We start from the raw sequence: 22,280 nt of genomic DNA on the forward strand, positions 1-22,280 counted from the left end.
ATTCTTCTATAAAGATTTCTGGCTGCACTGTAACGACTGTGACTCCTTTCTGCAGCTTCCAGATTAGTGGATTCCTTGGCTGAGCCTTGGGTGCCTGTATCTGGACCCCCTCTGAAGACAATGCAGGGCCAATCTGAAATGTTTTTTCAGGCACTGGATTCTTTATGGGCACTGTCTTTGGCATGTAGTGCATTGTGTTGAGTTAACCCCAAGGTGCTGTGGTCTGCTGGCGGTGGAGGCCTGTCCCTAAAGATCTATTCAAGGGTATACCCATTGTGGAATGTGAAGTCAGGATGGGGTCTGATCCCTGAAAGTGGTATTAAACACAAAATAAAAAATGTGATATATTGCATATTATCAATCATTAGATGTGGTGGCCACATTGGTTTTCTTTTTTAGGTTTTTTTCTCTGTTTTCACCTGGTGATATGGAATATATTAGCGTGTCTACTCTCAGAATGAAGGAACAACAGCGACACCTTTGGACAATGGAATTGTCAGTCCGGGGGAGGGTAGTGTTAGATTCACTAGCAGATTTAGATACGCTAACAAATTGAACCTGAACTCCAGCTAACACTTTTTAAGCTGTTACAGCAACAGTTTTGTTCCTTTTGAAATAAAGTTTTTACATTATTTTAAATCTGACCATTGTAATCACCCTTATCTGTGGTAATTGCTCTAACTGCTACATCTGCAGGACAGAACAGACTTGCTGGCTAGATCACCAGAGAAAAATAAAAGAAAGAAAGCCTAAAAAAGAAAATGTATGCAGTGGTAAATGGTTTGATTCAACCCTCTAAATGCTACATCTGCTGGACAGAACAGACTTACTGGCTAGATCACCAGAGAAAAATAAAAGAAAAAAAGCTTTAAAAGAAATCGCATGCAGTCATCATATCTAAGAATTGGTAAGCTAAAATATAATAAATGTTTTCTTTTGGGTTCCATATCACTTTAAATAATTTTAAGTCGTAAAGCCTGTTTTATGCTAACATTTATACAAAAAGTATATGTAATACAATAAAACAAGAGCCTTTCCCTACACCAAGTCATTGACAGCCAAGGCCGCAGTGTTTATGATTCTTCCACATATCTAGGACTCATTTGTAGTGAAATAACCACAGGCTTCATACACAAAAAGTATTTGCTTATGAATGCGTTGCCCAACCCATTAGTAACCCCATTGTTATGTCTTCCTTGCAAGGTAATAAAGGAGAGATGAAGCTGGTTACCATGGACAACATAATCATGTTTTCTTTTGCACACATACAGTATATAGTGGGCCCAGTCTTCTTCTGTATTATCATTGCTTCTGTATTATGTATATTTTATTTTTTATTTATTCATTACAGGTACTTACAGTAAATAGTGCCGTCAATTTACGCAGCGCTTTACACATATATTGTACATTCACATCAGTCTCTGCCCTCAAGGAGCTTACTATCTAAGGTCCCTAACTCACATTCATACATACATATATAAGGGCCAGTTTAGACCGGAGCCAATTAACCTACCTGCATGTTTTTGGAGTGTGGGAGGAAACCCACGCAGGCACAGGGAGAACATGCAAACTCCAAGCTGGTAGTGCCATGGTTGGAATTTGAACCAGTGACCCTAGTGCTGCCAGCTGGAAGTGCTAATGTATAATGAGTGCAGGGCTCTGAGGAAGAAGGTCATCCTTCGAAACGCGACAGATGGCAGTGACTACTGCAATCTCCTCTGTTACGATCGGGAGTCTATTACCATCTTAAATAATTGCTGTCATCTGGAGACTACTTGTATCATGAGTTTTCATTTATATGTTTGTGAGTAGTTTTCTATTTTATTTTTAAATAAAATATTTACCTAAGGATAATGCACAAGGTCAGTGCGCCCTTGTTTTCTTTCTTTTCCTTTTGACTGTTAGGATACCCCTATCCTTGAGGGCAGCAAGACCAGAGACATTATCCATTACGAGATCTAGTCCATCTGGTACTCGTTCGTGTGCAGAAGTGTTTTGTTTTCTGCTACCAAAAAGTGCTAATGTATACCCTGATTTTTAGAAAACAGGCCTATTTCAATAGGAACAAGTTTTGATTAGTTTGTGCAATCTGATTTGAAATTTAATGTAAAAATAGAGATTTATTGTCACTTCCTGTCTAGAAAACACTTCAGAAAGTGATGGAAAATCTCTCCAAAGTAAAGGTGCAGTACATCCCAGTTCTCAGTTGTAACAGGTATCCAAATTGGAACGTTATCTCCTCACCTCCCGTTGTGCTTCCAACTGCATCATTTTGGTTTTCCCATTCATTTCTACCCTGGTACAAAGGTCCCTGGGACAAATAGAGGGGGTGAATATCCCCAGCAGGGATACAGACAACAATGAAAACCTGACAGGTTTTCAACCTTCCTTTCTTCAAAACTAAAAAAACTAAAAAAAAAACAAAAAAAAACCCTAGTTTTTCTTTAGTGCTGAATCTTTAAATTTGATCATTTATGCGTATATCCAAATCTTGTAAAAGTTAGGGCACCCAAACCTGAGCACAAACAATATGGTTGGATTGGGTGTCTGATTAACTGGACCTTCTTTCATATGGTTATGCTTATCTCTGTGACCTCATTAGTCTATTTCATTGATGCTGGACAGGTCTGGCCAAGGTGGCTGTCTGGACATATGCCTTTTAAAGCGTGTACGTGTCTGGGTGGGACATGGGGCAGCAGCCTTTGGAACAGCTGAATGCCCTGATGCACGCTGGTCACAATAGGGTTGGCCCACACTCACTGGCTCCTTTCTGAGTCTGTTTGCTTAGTCTGGGCGCAGCAATAAAGAAAAAAACAGCCACCTGTATGGCGTGTTGATAGAAAGATAAGGAGAGGTAGAGAGTGTGTGATCTTGCTTCGCTCAGTAGGACAGAAAGTTGCACATCAGTTCATGCAGATAAAATGTTTGTCCAGCTGAAACCAATCCCACCCAGCTATAAGCACGATGAGTGATTCCCAGAGGTGACAGCTGCTCTCATACATTTCACCTGCATGTCCCAACAGGGCTCTGTACGCTTAGTGCTTGTTATTACTGGAAAAACCACAAAACAAGCTGGAGAAGAGAACTTTGAACTAAGGCCTTCTTTCTTTTCTTTGCCTTGCTTGTTTTGAAACTCTCATAAAGTCTGCATAGTCTATCTATGGTCTACAGCACAACATTGCCCTTAACAGACAGAGAAGATTCTTTGTTTTCTAAGGTTCACAGAACAGGACATGTGTTATCCTGCATCTGTCTATGCTGGAGAACGTCTTGTTTGATTACCACTCCAAAGCGAAGGTGTGAAATAGTTTCTGAGTATATATGTGTATGTTTGTGTGTGTATGTATGCATGTATATATATACAGACACTCATCAGATACTTTATTGGGTACACGTTGCTAGTATCGGGTTGGACCCACTTTTGCCTTCAGAACTGCCTTAATTCTTCGTGGCTTAGATTCAACAAGGTACTGGAAACATTACTCAGAGATTTTGGTCCATATTGACATGATAGCATCACATCCCAAAGGTACTCTATTGGATTGAGATCTGGTGACTGTGGAGGCTATTGGAGTGCAGTGAACTCATTGCCATGTTCAAGAAACCCGTTTTGATGATTTCCAAAACTACTGGAATTTTCACACACAACCATCTCTAGGGTCTACAGAGAATGGTCTGAAAAGGAGAAAATATCAAGTGAGCGGCTGTTGTCTGGATGAAAATGCTGTGTTGATGTCAGAGGTCAGAGGAGAATGGGCAGACTGGTTTGAGATGATAGAAAGGCAACAGTAACTCAAATAACCACTTGTTACAACCAAGGTATGCAGAATACTATCTCTGAACGCACAACACATTGAATCTTGCAGCAGATGGGCTATAGCAGCAGAAAACCACACCAGGTGCCACTCCTGTCAGCTAAGAACAGGAAACTGAGGCTACAATTCGCACAGGCTCACCAAAATTGGACAGTAGAAGTTTAGAAAAAGGTTGCCTGGTCTGATGATTCCCGATTTCAGCTGGGACATTCAGATGGTAGGGGCAGAATTTGGCGTTAACAACATGAAAGCATGGATCCATCGTGCCTTGTATCAAATGTTCAGGCTGATGGTTGTGATGTGTGGGGGATATTTTCTTGGCACACTTTAAGCCCCTTAGTACCAATTGAGCATTGTTTAAATGCCATGGCCTACCTGAGTATTGTTACTGACCATGTCCATCCTCTTATGACTATAGTGTACCCATCTTCTGATGGCTACTTCCAGCAGGATAATGCACCATGTCACAAAGTTCAAATCATCTCAAACTGGTTTCTTGAACATGACAATAAGGTCTCTGTACTCCAATGACCTCCACAGTCACCAGATCTCAATCCAATAGAGCACCTTTGGGAAGTAGTGGAACGGGAGATTCACATTATGAATGTGCAGCCGACAGATCTGCAGCAACTGCGTGATGCTATCATGTCAATATTGGTCAAAATCTCTGAGGAATGTTTCCAACACCTTATTAAATCTATGCCATGAAGCATTAAGGCAGTTCTGAAGGCAAAAGGGGGTCCAACCCAGTACTAGCAAGGTGTACCTAATAATAAAGTAGCCGGTGAGTGTACATAGACTCTATAGCAAAATCATTGTAAGTCCCAATGGCTCTCTAGCTTCCTTCTATCGATACCTGGCTGTGCCATTACTAAATGAGATCCAACATTGTTCATAATAATTTTGCTGTGATGTCTGAAGTACGTATACAAAGACAATGATTTACTGAATACTGTTACAGATCAGATTAATCTATTACCATAGTCACCATATATTCATATAATACTATGGCTCCAAAGAAGGGCTACCTTAAAAATGAAAGGGGGCCCATTTGTCATTTAACTGGAGCATTCTGTAGTTTTAGTTGACTCCACTGATATTAACACTGTGACCTTTTTGACTGGATGGATGTCCATTTGGCTCCCCCACATCAATAGCCGTGTTGGTTTTGTGGAGTTTTCTTTTAATCCAGTGATGGTTCCTTAGTTCTTTTAGTGATACATGCATATCATTTCCCAATAAAGCTGCTTACTACAGGACCTATCTCTAAGTTGGCTACATGCAAGGGCTCAAATGATGTTCGTCAGAAGATATGTAGAGAATCTGCTCCTATCTCAAGTTGTGGAGATCCCAAGTTTGACTGAGTGATCAGTGAATTCTTTCGGGTCACCATTCTTTGTCAAGGCTACTGAAGATATAGAAGACAGGAATGCAGTACTGGGTCTCTTTACACTGAGGTGCCCCTCACCACTTATAAAGTAGTGTCACTACAGTCAACCATAATAAACTGCCCAAAGACGGACATTTCCTATACGCGCTTATGAAAAACTCTAATGTATCAATTATCGTCTGTTGTAAATGATTATCAGTAATTTTATGTTTGGAATTTCATTACCAGAATTGAATGTAGTAGTAAATATGATTTCATAAATGATAGCTTCTATTAATAAGAGTAACTGACAGTTAGGAAAGGCTAAACCTTGAATAGCATTCCGACGTTAAAGCTGCTGGCCCCAGCCCTTTGTAACAGTATCCTGAGGAGAGGCATTCAAAAGAAATCAGCGGTCACTGAGACCCTTCACATTTCATATCTCATCTGATATGCAGCAAGGGTGTCTCTTGGGATGTGGTCCTGCTTTCATTAGGACCCCAATGCACTAATATACACCAGTATTCTGATGAAAGAAATGAACAAGCTGAGACTTATAGTACCGTAAGTGATTTTGAAGCCTGTGATGTGGTGGGTGAGATGAATCTCTTTAGCCATGGGATGTATGTGCTTTTTTTTTTTTACAACCTGGCTTTTATTAGATTTTTTTCAAGATATTATATTTATTTTAAAAAGTGTCTTTTGTTTGCCTACCCCTTTCCCACCTAGATAAAACAGATAGGTACTGCAGCTGAAATAACAGCTTTGGGGTACAGATAGGAGCTAAACACTGACCGTCTTGACCAGAGAGCATTGAAGCCACCAGACCCCTGCAGTTCTATTCAAGACTCACGCTCAGAAATGTGATTGAAAGCTTTCACCATTTTTCTTTTCTCAGTCTGGAGGTTTTTATAAATAACCTGCAGTGTCTACAGAAGACATGTCATAACAGGAAACGGTCTTCACCATGAGCATATCTCTGGAACATTGAGAAAAGAAAACTTATGTAGGTGTGCGGGGGGGAGAATCACTGTTTAAATTATGGCTATTGTGTCCAGCCTTTACTAGTAATGGAACATGTGAGAATGAATGTGCTTTTTTAAAGTGCAACATGTGTTAAGGTGTCTGTTAGAGGAGTTGTGCCACCCCAGACTAACTGATCGGTCACTCTCTTTCTAATTCTAACCTGTATGCATAACAAAGGGGGGCCTACTAATGGAGTTGGGAATCTCAATGCAATACATTGTGTGAATATTCACCTAAGTTATCCAAAAACTTGAAAATCAAATTCCTGTTTACTTTTTCATGATTGGTGAACTGGAATTTGATTTCACATGACTGGATAGTTGAAGTGAATATGGGTCTGTATTCCTTTAAAATGTGAGTCTGAACTCCTTTAGTTAATAAGCAAAGTGTCTCTCAAGTAATGCTACCTTGTAATTGTCTATCTATGGTCACCAGCATACCTTCCAACTTTCTGTGGTGGGAATGAGGGACACCTTTTAGCAGAAGTATGTAGGTATAGGACCCCCCCCCCCTCTTAAAGGACACATGTACAAAAAAAATTCTTGGTTAAACCCACAAGTGCTTTTTTAGCATCACTATTCGTTTATATTGGCTCTTGGAATTTACAAATGCAGCAATTTAGAAATCGGATAAAGAGGTTTAGCCCTCTAAAACATTTTTTGAAGGATAAGCGGTGCATTATATATACAACTATATCGATCAGACCAAAATAAGGGACAAATGAGAAGGAAAGAGGGACTTTGACCGGAATGAGGGACAGTCCCTCAAAATCAGGGACAGTTGAGAACTGTGGTCACCAGGGTTGTATCTAGAGATATGGCCTCAGTACATATGTTTATTATATGTTTTTCCTCCACCTCTTACCATAAAATGAAAAACCCAGATAGTGAAGGCAAATTATACTACAGGAAGTCCCCGACTTACGAACGCTCGACTTACGAAGGACTCCTACTTATGAACGGCCTCAATGCCTGCTGCTTGTGCTCCACGCTGGTCCTGGATACCTCCGAGCAGCTATCTTGCCACATTCCACACTGCAGTACTTCATGTACTGCATGGCCAGAAGAGCCCCAGAAGCGGAAGTTACACTTACAAGCAGTGTTTTGACTTACGAATAAATTTCACTTACGAACTAACCTACAGTCCTTAAGGTGTTCGTAACTTGGGGACTGCCTGTATAAGACTATACAGTCTATTCTTTAACCTGCAATAAAAGAAAAGATTCATATTACCAACTGTTATCTAATGTGTAGGGTCTTTGTTCATCTCTGCCAGGTATTCTGTGTATTTATCCACAAGTGTCTACTGGCTACTAAAAGAACCCCCAACACCCCACAAAAATCCCTATAACATTTATTTTATGGGCTTTTAGTACTGCTTTGGTAATCGCAGCCACTGATATCCACGCCCCTTACAGTAAATACAACCATGATATATTTTTATGTTGATAACATTAAGGTAATCATATGTCAAAAAAGTGAACATTGTCACTTGTGTTTTGCAGTTTTGTATAATTCTAGTTAGGTTTGGTTCACCCAGAAGTGTAACTATTACAGGGTTGTCTGGTAGCATTGCACTGATTCCAGTATCAGTGCCAATGCTAATTATTTGCACGATTACTTGTACTAGTGCAAACGCTCCGATACTAGACAGATACCTTCAAGTCCAGGTTTCAGTCTGATTTGTAAAAAAAGATCAGTGCGATTTCATTCAGCGTTTAAGGTGCAAATTTTTAAAGTTTATGACACTGGAAATCGCACCTGAACCAGACTGAAAATCATACCTTACTTCGCACTGAAATAGGTATTGGTAATTGGTATCGGTGAGTACTTGAGTGAGTACTGGTGATCACCCAACCATAATTCTGTTACCATATCTTGAACTGTCAATTCACTAGCATACCTAGTTCACTCCATATCTCCTATTTTTTTATAATTCAAAGTCAATGAACAATTCAATAAAGAGAATGGGCAACCCCTGTCATTGCTGCATCAGGAAAACAGACTTATGCCCTGTACACACGATAGGATTTTCCGATGGAAAATGTGTGATAGGACCTTGTTGTCGGAAATTCCGACCGTGTGTGGGCTCCATCACACATTTTCCATAGGAATTTCCGACACACAAAGTTGGAGAGCTTGCTATAATATTTTCCGACAACAAAATCCGTTGTCAGAAATTCCGATCGTGTGTACACAAATCCAACGCACGAAGTGCCACGCATGCTCAGAATAAATTAAGAGACGAAAGCTATTGGCTACTGCCCCGTTTATAGTCCCAACGTACATGTTTTACGTCACCGCATTCAGAACGATCGGATTTTCCGACAACTTTGTGTGACCGTGTGTATGCAAAACAAGTTTAAGCCAACATCCGTCGTAAAAAATCTATGGATTTTGTTGTCGGAATGTCCGATCAATGTCCGATCGTGTGTACAGGGCATTAGGCTTAACGTGCACGGGATGTTTTACAACCTCCCCTTAACTATTTGATTTGACAGGTAGTACCGTCTGTTTTGTCGCGTTTATAATGCCGCATTTAGCCGCGTTTGCTTTTAGAAGTGTTTTTTTTTAATAGTCAAAAATTAAAAACGCCTGTAAACGAAATGAGGTTACACACGAGTTACCACGTTTACACGCATTTGCAAGCTGTTAAAGGCATTTAGGATGCCTCTGAACATCCGTTCTGAACGCATTTTTTTGCTTTCCAAAAAATGCTTTTAAACTCAACTGCCTAGAAACAACTATAAACGACCCTGTGTACATGTACTGATAAGATAACATAGAGGAGAGTTCAGGGTCCTCTGAAAAAAAACACCCAACTGCTCCTAAACGTCCGTTTACCAGCAGCAGTGTACATGAGGCCTTAGAAACACAAATTCCAAAATTACGCCATTGTAATTCCGAAGAACCTTATAAAACGGCTGGGTGATGTACTGCTCCAAGAAAAGTTTACATGAATTATCCTTATATTTCTAGGCCTGATGGTATATAGGCTTATAACCATGACTGTATTTAGACATCATGCTGATCTAGGCAGACATGATTCATGATGCCCTTATTTACAAGCTCCATCCCTTGTGCCATGATTATTTGGGCAAAGCATATTGGTAGAAAAAGGTATTGGAGGCAATGTGAGGTCTGTGAGAAGCTCTTTACTATATATAAAGACTGAACAAAAAGTAGAAATGGTTTTACTTTCTTAAACAGTTGTGAGTCTTCTAATTACCGTCAATGGTTCCAGCATCTCTTTCATCTTCTAGTTTTCTTGCTGAAATTGGCCACAAAAGCACAGAAATAAACAAAATAAGGAAAACGTTTTTACACTAGTTATTTTCACAGGCTTGGTGCTGCCCCCTCTAACCCCACTGTCTTTTGTTTTGGCCAACACATGCCATTGTGGTAAATACAGCTCTACTTATACCACAAATCTGTGTTTTACTTTAAAGCAGCCATTCTCAACCAGGGCTACTCCAGAGTTTTCTAGGAGTTCCTTGAGTTGTGGCTAGTTGACATCCCATCTGGTCGACATTGCGTTGAGGTTACTGGTTCTGAACATTCAGTGGTAGAGACGAGAATTCAAGTGTACATAACAATACATGTATTCAGTGCATGCTCCAAAAATAGCAGATTAGAACATTGAGTAGATTACAAGGGAAAAGCTGGACTACAGAATGCAGGTCAGGGTGTGCATTGTTTTTATTTAGGAAGCCATTCTCAACCAGGGCTGCTCCAGAGCTTGCTAGGAGTTCCTTGAGTTGTGGCTAGTTGACATCCCATCTGATGTTGCCTGCATATTTCCTGGTCCAACCCCACTTGGCAGAGTCAGTGACATGACACAAATTATTTTTTTAAGCTGTCTGTACGAGTTGCACTATGACCACCATGGTAAATTGGGTATTCTTCCATGACTTCCAATGTCAGGGCCATTTTTCCCATTGATCCTCCAATGAATTCATTTTAGCAGGGGTTCCCTGAGATCTGAAAACCATTTCAAGTGTTTCTTTGGGATAAAAAGTTTGAGAAATGCTGCTTTAATGAGTATCAGCGTACTAGAGTTGACATTGCGCTGAGGTTACTGGTTCTGAACATTCAGTGGTAGAGACAAGAATTCAAGTGTACATAACAATACATGTATTCAGTTCATGCTCCAAAAATACCCGATTAGAACATTGGGCAGATTACAAGGGAAAAGCTGGACTACTGAATGCATGTCAGGGTGTGCACTGTTTTTATTTCGGAAGCCATTCTCAACCAGGGCTGCTCCAGAGCTTGCTGGGAGTTCCTTTACTTGTGGCTAGTAGACATCCCATCTGATGTTGCCTGCATATTTCCTGGTCCAACCCCACTTGGCAGAGCCAGCGACATGACACAAATTATTTTTTTAAGCTGTCTGTACGAGTTGCACTATGACCACCATGGTAAATTGGGTATTCTTCCATGACCTCCAATGTCAGGGACATTTTTCCCATTGATCACCCAATGAATTAATTTTAGCAGGGGTTCCCTGTAATCTGAAAACCATTTCAAGTGCTTCTTTGGGATAAAAAGTTTGAGAAATGCTGCTTTAATGAGTATCAGCATACTAGGGTTGACATTGCGTTGAGGTTACTGGTTCTGAATATTCAGTAGTAGAGACAAGAATTCAAGTGTACATAACAATACATGTATTCCGTGCATGCTCCTAAAATACCAGATTAGAACATTGGGCAGATTACAAGGGAAAAGCTGGCCTACTGAATGCAGGTCAGGGTGTGCATTGTTTTTATTTAGGAAGCCACTGTCATCAATCCTGCAATGTGATTTTAGCAGCTAACAGAAGAGCCAGATTAAACATCCTTCCGAATTACAGTCATACAGTTTGTCTGCAGATATTTTGTTTCTATTATGAATCGACTAATTGTGCAAGTCCTCAGCTTGAAAGCCGACATCCTAAAATAAATCTACACAGTGATGGGGAATTCACATAGGACTTACCCACTGGGATATTTATAGCATGTCTTTTGTCTCCTTTTTTCCAGTAAAAGGAAGGCATAGGATAAAAGGATATGAGTTTACCAATAGCCTGCTGTTTGCAGGTACAAGAAGATTTATTTTAAGGATAATTTAAAATGGTTTTATCTGTTGTTCCAGGCTTGCTTAGCCAATGAACACTTACAACAATTGGGAAAGCACTTCTGGGCAATTACCTATAGCAACCCAATTGGATTTGCATCAGTTTAGAGTAAATACAACGGTGAAAGGTGGTTCCAGTTTGCTGTGTTGTCACTGGCTTTACATGTTGTTGGTTTCCTTATTAAATATAAAGAGACTCGTCCTTGTTCCCTTAGAAAACTGATATTTCTTGTCAGTTCCCCTTTTTACAAATTGCACATATTTCACATGTCAGCAGGAAGCAGCTGAGGCCAAAAGGCAAGGTGAAATCCTTCGTCTGTGTTGTCAGCAGAGGACTTTGTCTCAGTTGTAATTTGAGATTAATTAGGATTAATCAATGAATTAGAAATTTGACAGGCAGGGCTTTGGGCACCAATAAATGCCAAAGCTGTTTTCATGGTTTCAGAGAAAGCGGAATACCCCTTTAACACAAAGGCATGTTTAGAGCTGAAAATGACAGCACCCCTCGTTCTGCCCTGTTCACTTAGACATTGATGACATCACTCATCCTTACTGAAGTCACTACCCACTAACAAGCATGCAGGTTAGAAAGTCAGAATTCCCAATCTGCATGCTTCGTACAAGTCAGTGGCTCAGACATTGAAACCATTTGGATCAACATGACAGCCAGGCAATTAATGTTTTTAAAAGATGTCAGCAACCTCCACACTTCATTATCACAGGTTACCTTTAGTGAGACTTTAGGAGTTATTTACTAAAGACAAATCCACTTTGCACTACAAGTGCACTGAAAGTACACTTGGAAGTCCAGTCACTGTAGATTTGAGGGGGACAGGCAAGGAAAATAAAAAACAGCATTTTAGCTTGCACATGATTGGATGGTAAAACCAGCAGAGCTTCCCCTCATTTCAGATCTTTCCCTCAGATCTAAAGCGACTGCACTTCCAAGTTCACTTGCAGTGCACTTGTAGTGCAAAGTGGATTTGCCTTTCGTAAATCAACCCCAATGTCACCTGATCTTACAGAGCAGAGTGACCGTGCCCCCTGATAGTCAATTAGCAAGGCATGCTAACTGACCTTCACTCCCTTGCCATCTTCCAGCTGCAGAAGTCCACCCTGGGTAGGCTCCAGATGACACCCATTCCCCCCATGTAGCCGTACAGGCTGCTCAGGAACAAGCTCTTTCACATTGGAGAGGTATCATGCTCCTCTATACCTGGAAGTCCTGATGATGGGTGATTAAGTACCTTGCTAAGGGAGTGGGCTATCGAGAGGGACTGTCACTTGTTACTTGAAAAAATCCCAGTCCAGCCAAATCTTTATTTTTATTTAGTTTGGGCAAGATGTCCAAAGACCTTCTATGCCTCCATTGGGGATATTTTCTTTGCATTTCCTATTTGGACAGTAAGACAGGCCATAGATGATTAATTTTCTTTTTTTCAACCAGCGTGTTGAACGAAAGCAAATTAATCGATATTCCCATCCTCACACTCAATGTGAATGTGATAATCCCTCCCCTAGTATTCTGACAGCGGGCAGGCTTCCCCACTATCAGAACATACTTATCAGCCCTGCCGGCTATAGCTGGCTGCACTGATCGAGTGAAAATTTTCCATCAGGCTGGGTACAAAAGTTGATCGAGAGACCGACTTCTGTAGAACCAGCCTGCCCATAGATTGATCGGAATTCAGCTAGTCCCCTGGCTTTAGGGTTCGTTCACGTTATCTCTCTTGAGGTACACTGATGTGCATATATCAAGGCAGGTCCAATGCAAGGACACAGTTCTCACTAGGGTTGTCCCGATACCGATACTAGTATCGGTATCGGCACCGATACCGAGCATTTGCCCGAGTACTTGTACTCAGGCAAATGCTCCCGATGCTTCCCCCAATACCTGGAAGTCAGCTGTGATCGGCGCGTGGGGGAGTTACAAGATTCTCCCCCCGCCGGCTTTCAGCAGCTTTAGTGACATACATCGGTGATCGGTCACCGCTGTATGTCACTGCATCCTCCTCCATGCCCCCTCCGTTCCTCTGTCCCCCTCCGCTATCCCCCTCCGTTCCTCTCTCCTTCCCTGTGTCTCTCCGCTGTCCCCTCCGTTCCTCTTTCCTTGACCCTGTGTCTCTCCGCTGTCCCCTCCGTTCTGCTGTGTCTCTCCGCTGTCCCCCTCCGTTCCTCTCTCCTTCCCTGTGTCTCTCCGCTGTCCCCCTCCGTTCCTCTCTCCTTCCCTGTGTCTCTCCGCTGTCCCCCTCCGTTCCTCTCTCCTTCCCTGTGTCTCTCCGCTGTCCCCCTCCGTTCCTCTCTCCTTCCCTGTGTCTCTCCGCTGTCCCCCTCCGTTCCTCTCTCCTTCCCTGTGTCTCTCCGCTGTCCCCCTCCGTTCCTCTCTCCTTCCCTGTGTCTCTCCGCTGTCCCCCTCCGTTCCTCTCTCCTTCCCTGTGTCTCTCCGCTGTCCCCTCCGTTCCTCTCTCCTTCAGTGTGTCTCTCCGCTGTCCCCTCCGTTCCTCTCTCCTTCCATGTGTCTCTCCGCTGTCCCCTCCGTTCCTCTCTCCTTCCATGTGTCTCTCCGCTGTCCCCTCCGTTCCTCTCTCCTTCCCTGTGTCTCTCCGCTGGACCCTCCGTTCAACTCTCCTTCTCTGTCCCCTCCGTTCTGCTGTCTCTCTCCGCTGTGTGAATGGACAGAGTCAGCTGACTCTGTCCATTCAGATAACTGAAACATTGTAATCTTCTGTGATTACAATGTGTCAGTTTATGAATGGAGAGGAGCCCCTGTCTTCTCTCCATTCATTCTCAGTGCAGCTGAGGCTGCAGAGAAAGGGACTGGGGAATCTCTATCCTCTGTCTCTTTCTCTGTCTCAAGGGGGAGATATCAGAGGTCTGTTAAGACCCCTGATATCTCACCAAAGCCCCCCAACAGGGCTGATTAAAAAAAAAAAAAAAAAAAAAAACATATAAAGAATAAAAAAAATATTATTGTAAAAAATAAATTGTAAAAAAAAAAAAAAAAAAAAAAAAAAAAAACCACACACACATACACCGTTCACCCCCCCCCCCCCCCCCAAAAAAAAAGAAAACACTGTCACGTGACATTAAAAAAAAGGTATCGGTAATCGGTATCGGCGAGTACTTGAAAAAAGTATCGGTACTTGTACTCGGTCCTAAAAAAGTGGTATCGGGACAACCCTAGTTCTCACCACAACGCTTTGTGGAGGTGGGTTGCGGCTCCACGTGTCATAGCACCGCATGTTACTCTGCAGTGCAAAGACATGAATGAAGTGTCATCTTGTGAGACTTCAATAAAGTTAAAAAAAGGGTAAACAGCGCCTTGCGTTTAAAGAATGCAGATCACTGCCCTTGTACAACGGACATCAGCCCGCACTTTAGCATTACTATACTGTGTCTCTTCTTATCCCAGAAAAAACTTCCTTTAATTATTTTGGTGCTGTCACGTGGGACAGGAAGTGAGGTGGAATCTCCCCACTTGTGTCACAGAAGCCAATCAAGTTCAAGAAATATTTACTCAAAAATATATTGAAAACTCACCAAAAAGAAAGTTTTGGCTGAAGCTGGGCTTTAACTAAGGTCAATGACAGAGCATGATCTGTAATTGTAATGACTTCCTTTAGATGAGGACAAAGCCTTTTATATTGTCTCAAACATAGAAGTCTTATCACCCAATAAAAGTGCACCTGCACATTTTAATTTTTTCCGTTTATTGGCTTTACATGGTGGAGGATAGTTCTGACCCCAGATTAATGGTTAACAATCAGTTTTTGCATTATGCTCGTTATTCAAGTGCAATAAAAAGTATGTGACCGTCATAAAAGTGAACATAATAATCCGAACTCTGTCTTTCTTATATCAGTGTTAATAACTGACTTTTCAACAGCTGTAAAAAGGACTTCAAACACTGGAACAACATTATTGCATTAAACCATTTCTAATAGTCTGCAGCAGGAAAAAAAAACACCATCCATAGTTACAGAGAGTGAATAGAGTTGGGGACCAGAAAATGTTCACATTAAAGTCCAGCTTTGTCTAAAAACGGGGCAGTCCGGCTTTTTGTTTATTCGGCATGTTGAAATTTTTATTGTACATGTTCTCAAAGTCCCCTACTTATTCCATTACAAACCATATCCTTGCCCATTAGTACACTAGTTCATGGCTGTCTTTAGTTATGCTGATTTCTTTGTCTTCTACCTTCATTTGTTCCGTTGTGATCATACCTATGCACTTTCAACGAGTGCTGCGAATAGGATAAACGATATGTACATTTTGTACCATGTTGCATCTTGCTGTCTCCCTGCATTATTGTGGGTTGTATTGACTTATAGAAAATTAAAAGTATTATATTTAGTTCTAGGTTATCTTTCTATTCTCTTCTGTATTAAACACAATAACCCAGTCAAAGAGGCAGTGACCTACAACAATCCATAGCAGTCAACTGGGAAGACCAGCTTTTAACAGTCTAGCCATTACAGCTAGAGATTTGATTGTTGGCATATACACTATATTACCAAAAGTATTGGGACACCTTCCTTTACACGCACATAAACTTTAAGGGCATCCCAGTCTTAGTCCATAGGGTTCAATATTGAGGTGGCCCACGCTTTGCAGCTATAACAGCTTTAATTCTTCTGAGAAGTCTGTCCATAAGGTTTAGGAGTGTGTCTATGGGAATGTTTGACCATTCTCCCAGAAGCGCATTTGTCTGGTCAGGCACTGATATGGACGAGAAGGCCTGGCTCGAAGTCTGCACTCTAATTCATCCCAAAGGTGTTCTGTCAGGTTGAGGTCAGGACTCTGTGCAGGCCATTCAAGTTCCTTCACCCCAAACTCACTCATCCATGTCTTTTTTGGACCTTGCTTTGAGCACTGGTCCAAATCATTTGGTGGAGGGGGGATTATGGTATGGGGTTGTTTTTCAGGGGTTGGGCTTGGCCCCTTAGTTCCAGTGAAGGGAATTCTTAAGGTGTCAGCATACAAGACATTTTGGATAACTTTATACTCCCAACTTTGTGGGAACAATTTGGGGATGACCCCTTCCTGTTCTAGTGAACAATAAAGGTCCATAAAGACATGGATGAGCGAGTTTTGGGTGGAACAAACCAAGCCCTAGAAAAATAATTGCTTTTAGTGGGTTTTACCATCGCTCTGCCCATGACAGTGCCCTGACTGGCTACTCTTCTTGAACGAGGAAATTGCAATTAATGGGGCTTAGCCCTTAGCAATAAAGTAGTTTTAGATAGGGCCACACAGAGGAGTGTTTGTGACTAATGAAGGTAATAGATAATATCTGGAATGCTGTGGTATCAGCTTCTATGCAGGGCTTTTTTTAGTTATATAAAACTGAAAAAACATACTTGCAATGCACCCCCCTTCCCTCCCCAATTCCAGGGGTTAAATGCTCGTTAGGTCTAGTGGTAGATTAATAAGCTGTAATGCTTACCTTTTTTTTTTGCTCTGGTAGACTTCCTCCACACTATGCAACTGGTTCCCCAAAGCTTCTTCTGCAAGACCCCGCAGCCAGCAGGTGCACTCTGGCATCATCAAGTACAATGCAGGACCCATAACCCTGCATTATATGTGAGGTCGGCAATGGCCTGGCCGCTACCTGGAGCATTGGAGAGAAGAGATGAGCACCTAGATCATGGTGGAGTAAGGAGGAAAGGAAGCATTAAAGCTTGTTCCCTCATACATAGACTTAACAAGCTGCTGGCTTTGCCGAGCGTCTTTGGACCCAGAACTATACAGGCACCATCAGTTGGTCAGTCAACCACAGCTCTAGGAACCTCAAGCAAACTTTGAAGGAACCCTGGTTGAGAATGGCTGGTTTACTATCCCGTGTATACTAGATAAAGTAAAGACCAAGGGTTTACTGAGATGTGGAATTTATTTCCAGGGTTCTTCAGTTTTGTAATGGTTGAGAAAGGGTTGGTTAGCCTGAGTTGCAGTGCCTTCTTTTGGAATTTAGCTTAGGGCTATGCTGCTGTATGTTTTTAAGACAAGATCCAAGATGTGTCCTAGAGAGAGAGTTAAACAATCAGTTGATTTTATAATTTCAGTAGATCATCAGATCTGTCATGGGAGCAGCATAATCTATTTATATGCATCTACAAGTATTTTTATTCTCTTTGTCTCCCTTGTAAGCGTTGCATTACTTACATAAACCACGGCTATTTGTTTTTGTCACTTAACAAGTGCATTTGTGTTTGCATAATTGTGTTTGAGTTCAAGACTATAGTAATATCATTATCCTTTCCATTCAGCTAAAAAGGGGCCTGATATACGATAGCTGCTTTTGATAAGTGTCTCTACAAATATTTATACAGCAAAGATAACTCTTTCAGCCAGTATTGCAACACAAACTGCTGTCAGCCATCCAAGTTTTTCTTTTAAAAACATCACCTAATTTCCCTCGATATCGGCAGTAATAACACTGACTGATCAAACACAGCAAGGACACTGCAGCAATTGAAGTCGACTGAGGTCCAATCTTTTGAAGGCTGCTGCTACCTGTTTTCTGTTGGAACACACAGACCATTTCAACACTTACAGTTTCGTTAGACTTGGAGGTTCTACAGCGCCACCTTCAGTCAGTCTCAGCTCCTGCAGCTTTTCTGATAACAAATTTTGTAGACATTTATAATATTATATATATATATATATATATATATATATATATATATATATATATATATATATATTTTTGTTCCAAAAAATATAAAAATATATATAATAATCTGAGCATCTCCCTTATATATGTACATTCTGTGTGTGTGTATATGTATATATATATATATATATATATATATATATATATATATATATATATATATATATATATATATATATATATATATATGTGTGTGTGTATATATAATTTTTTTTTTCATTTCTGACTATGTGTTCCTAATGTCCTAAAGTACAGAATGTATGCATATAAGGAAGTTGCTCAGGCGACTATATTCTATATATATATATATATATATATATATATATATATATATATATATATATATATATATATATATAGACACACACAGAATGTACATGTATAAGGGAGTTGCTCAGATGATTATATTATTTTTAGAAACAAAATTAAATATCCAGGTAGACATAATGCCTAATAAATATATGTATTCTTATAAATGATATATGCATTGGATTTGGTGGCTGAATTTGTCTTTTAATCAGGTTTTTGTAAATTGCTATGCAGCAGGTAATGGAGAGAGATGCCATACGCTAGGACCCAGTTGGGTTGTACTACATTGCACAGCGTTGTCAGTCTAACACAGGGAACATGTTATTTAGCTGTGGGAGAAAGAAGTATTATAACCTATTAGTGTACAGGCTGAGATGTTTTCTGGACCAACTTTTACTGTTTAACAGTCATTGGGTTTGGGGTAAACTGAAATTTTTACTTCACTTCTTTGCACAATTTAGCGGTAGCGGTGTTAAGGTGCCCATGGTCATTAAAGGGTGTTGGATGTACAGACTGGCCAAGCAGCATATTAGGGTTAAGTTGATTGTAAGCTGTCAAAATTGGGGCCCTCCCCTTGTTATTTTCCTGAAATATACTGTATTGTGAATGTACTGGTGTTGTTTTACTAAAACTGGAGAGTGCAAAATCTAGTGCAGCTCTGCATAGAAGCCAATCAGCTTCTAGGTTTTTTTGTCAGAGCTTAATAGAACAATCTAAAGTTAGAAGCTGATTGGCTACCATGCACAGCTGCACCAGATTTAGTACTCTCCAGTTTTATAGTAAATCAACTTCACTGTCTCTTATTTTGTTATGTGCTTTGCAAACCGTTCTCGCTTTACCAATCCATTATAATTATAAGAATCGATATTAGTGTATGAACAGCGTTACACTGACTATTTCAGTCACTGTTTTCTCCCGAACTTGCAGTCCCCCTGAACTAATATATATAGGTATCACAACCAAAACAACTAGTTCCTTCACATTTCTTCTGCACAAAATAATACTGACAGGTGAAGTCTGAAAAATGGCAATACCTCCAGTACCCTTGCAGATATTTTACAAAAAGTTGATAACTTTTGTTGTACTAGAGGTCCTAGATTGCCATAGGCTAATATTATTTTCTGGGAATATTAGTTCTACTGCAGCTTAACAGATAGATAACCCTTCCATCAGCTATAGAAGGTTGTCTTTGTAAGTGTTTAATACAAATCAAGCAAAAACCTTCCAAGGACAAATCTTTTAAGATGGGTGCAGTCACTACAAACCCAAGGACAATTGGCAAGCGTGCTTTGTGTCCTTCCCTTTTAAATCAGACACTAGCTTCATTTTGCATGCAGAGATTAATGAAAGGAGACCTGTTTGGTTGCTGTGGCAATTAGGTGCATTGTTTTTCCTTTTTAGAGTAATGATAAATCTATTATTTTCCTAAAAGAGAAACATACATGTGATCAGGATGAAACTGCGGGAAAAGGCAGTTTTGGTGAAGTAGGGCTGTGCCTTGAAGTGAATGAGACTATTGAAGTAGAAAATGAGTGTGGGTACTCTCCAGTGAATGCAACTCATTTGAAATGAGTGGGACATGACAAGCTTGCTAACTTCTGATATAACCTTGAATTATGTTAGTATTTCATGTGCAACGTTCCGCCGTCTAAAGAACTTGGTGAAAACGACGGAATTGGAATCCGTATGATTAGCACCCTTTTCAAACATTCTGGACAAATCCTGTATGGTATGTTGTACAGTAGTCTGAATGTTTGCAGTGCATACACATATGCACATGTACCCTGGGGGAGGGGTCAGGTCAAGTGACTTCAAGAACACTTTATGGATATAATTTAGCACCTCTGGGGAGGGGTTGGTTTGGACTGAGAAAGTCTTTGTGCAGCATCTTGTTACAGGCTCCATGGGTGTGTTATGCAAACTATCACATTCAAAGGCCACAAAACACTGGGGGGCTAAAAGTATCAGCCAAAGTTCTGCTTATAAGCAAGATGATAAGGGAGAAATAAGTAATTTGTTTACTGCATATGCTAGTGTTTAGTGGCTGACATACACCATAATATATGTCTGCGAAGGAAAAAAATAAATAAATGTGTGTGTATATATATATATAGATATATAGATATATAGATATATATTATGTATGTATATAAAATATACAGTTGTGCTCATAAGTTTACATACCCTGGCAGAATTTATAATTTCTTGCCCATTTTCAGAGAATATGAATGAGTATTGCCCCCTTTAACATCAATGACAGCTTGAAGTCTTTTGTGGTATTTGTGGATGAGGCTCTTTATCTTCTCCGATGTAAAGCTGCCCATTCCTCTTGGCAAAAAGCCTCCAGTTCCTATAAATTCTTGGGCTGTCTTGCATGAACTGCACGTTTGAGATCTCCCCACTTTATTCTGCTGTAGCCAATGACAGGTCGATTTGGCCTTGTCTTTTGGATCTTGGAATGTCCAGCAATGTTCCTCCAGCATTTTTTGATAACATACTGCATTCATCTTGCCATCAATTTTGACCAAATTTCCTGTGCCTTTGTAGCTCACAAATCCCCAAAACATCAGCGATCCACCTCCATACCTGTAAAATGTAGCGTTTATGGTTGTGGCCAAAAAGCTCAATTTTGATCTCATCACTCCAAATGACTTTGTGCCAGAAGGTTTGAGGATTGTCTCTGTGCTGTTTGGCATATTGTAAGTGGGATACTTTGTGGCATTTGCGTAGTAATGGCTTTCTTCTGGCGACTCGACCATACAGCCCATCTTTCTTCAAGCGCCTCCTTATTGTGCATCTTGAAACAGCCACACCACATGTTTTCAGAGAGTCCTGTATTTCACCTGAAGTTATTTGTGGGTTTTTCTTTGCATCCCAAACAATTTTCCTGGCAGTTGTGGCTAAAATTTTAGTTGGTCTACCTGACCGTGGTTTGGTTTCAACAGAACCCCTCATCTTCCACTTCTTGATTAGAGTTTGAACACTGCTGATTGGCATTCTCAATTCCTTGGATATCTTTTTATATCCCTTTCCTGTTTTATACAGTTCAACTACCTTTTCCCGCAGATCCTTTGACAATTCTTTTGCTTTCCCCATGACTCAGAATCCAGAAACGTCAGTGCAGCACTGGATGAAAGATGCAAGGGTTTGTCAGGAGTCCAGAAACTCATTGACCTTTTATACACACACACACTAATTACAAGCAAACAGATCACAGGTGAGGATGGTTACATTTAATAGCCATTCAAACTCCTTTGTGTCAACTTGTGTGCATGTCATCAGGCCAAAATCACCAGGGTATGTAAACTTTTGATCAGGGTCATTTGGGTAGTTTCTGTTGCCATTATGATTTAAAAAGAGTAAATACAGTTGATTGATAATAAGTGGCTTCAGCCAAACACTAACCGTGAGTGAAAGAAATGTTTTTGTGTTATCATTCATATTCTCTGAAAAATGGCCAAGAAATCATAAATTCTGCCAGGGTATGTAAACTTATGAGCACAACTGTCTTGGGTACAACCAGCCTGCCCATAGATTGTTAGGATATTGACCAGTCCCTGCTTTAGTGTCGATGCATCTATGGCCAGCTTAGCTTATCAAAGCGCATGAGATTCTTAAATGTCCTGACAATTAGATTCAAGCCGGTAGCTGAAAATGACAGTTGGGCAATGCAAATTTTAATGTGATTGGTTGCTGTTGGATAGTTCCTATTTTAGATTTCTTTTTTTATTTCTACAAAACTTTATTGATCAGAGAGCTAACAGAGAGCCCTGCTTCCAGCATCTGGTAGCCAACTTTGGACTCCCATTCAGGATCCTTGCGAGCATGGGCCATTAGCCGCCATGTTTGTAATCTTTTAGACTTCTTAATATCTGAAGTTCACTGAGTTTAAAGTAAACCTGTTAACTATTTTAAATGTTTAAAAGTAAACGTCCTTTCTAAGCGCAGGCACCACAAAACGCCCACTATTTTTA

General features: G+C 40.5%; 1 protein-coding gene across 6 annotated transcripts in view; it reads left to right on the forward strand.

Moving 5' to 3' along the window:
• BCL11A (BCL11 transcription factor A) overlaps nt 1-22,280 on the forward strand; it is a 203,617-nt gene that overhangs the window by 106,235 nt on the left and 75,102 nt on the right. For 2 of the 6 annotated variants that reach the window (XM_073628111.1, XM_073628112.1), the window contains exon 2: nt 697-907. The exons of the other annotated variants lie outside the window; for them this stretch is intronic. In XM_073628111.1, coding sequence (XP_073484212.1) covers nt 883-907 — 25 coding nt within the window. In that variant the 5' untranslated portion in view covers nt 697-882. The remainder of the gene's footprint in view (nt 1-696; nt 908-22,280) is intronic. 6 annotated transcript variants of the gene reach the window in all.

The sequence above is a fragment of the Aquarana catesbeiana genome, linkage group LG04 (genome assembly GCF_042186555.1).
Source record: "Aquarana catesbeiana isolate 2022-GZ linkage group LG04, ASM4218655v1, whole genome shotgun sequence".
NCBI classification, from domain to species: domain Eukaryota; kingdom Metazoa; phylum Chordata; class Amphibia; order Anura; family Ranidae; genus Aquarana; species Aquarana catesbeiana.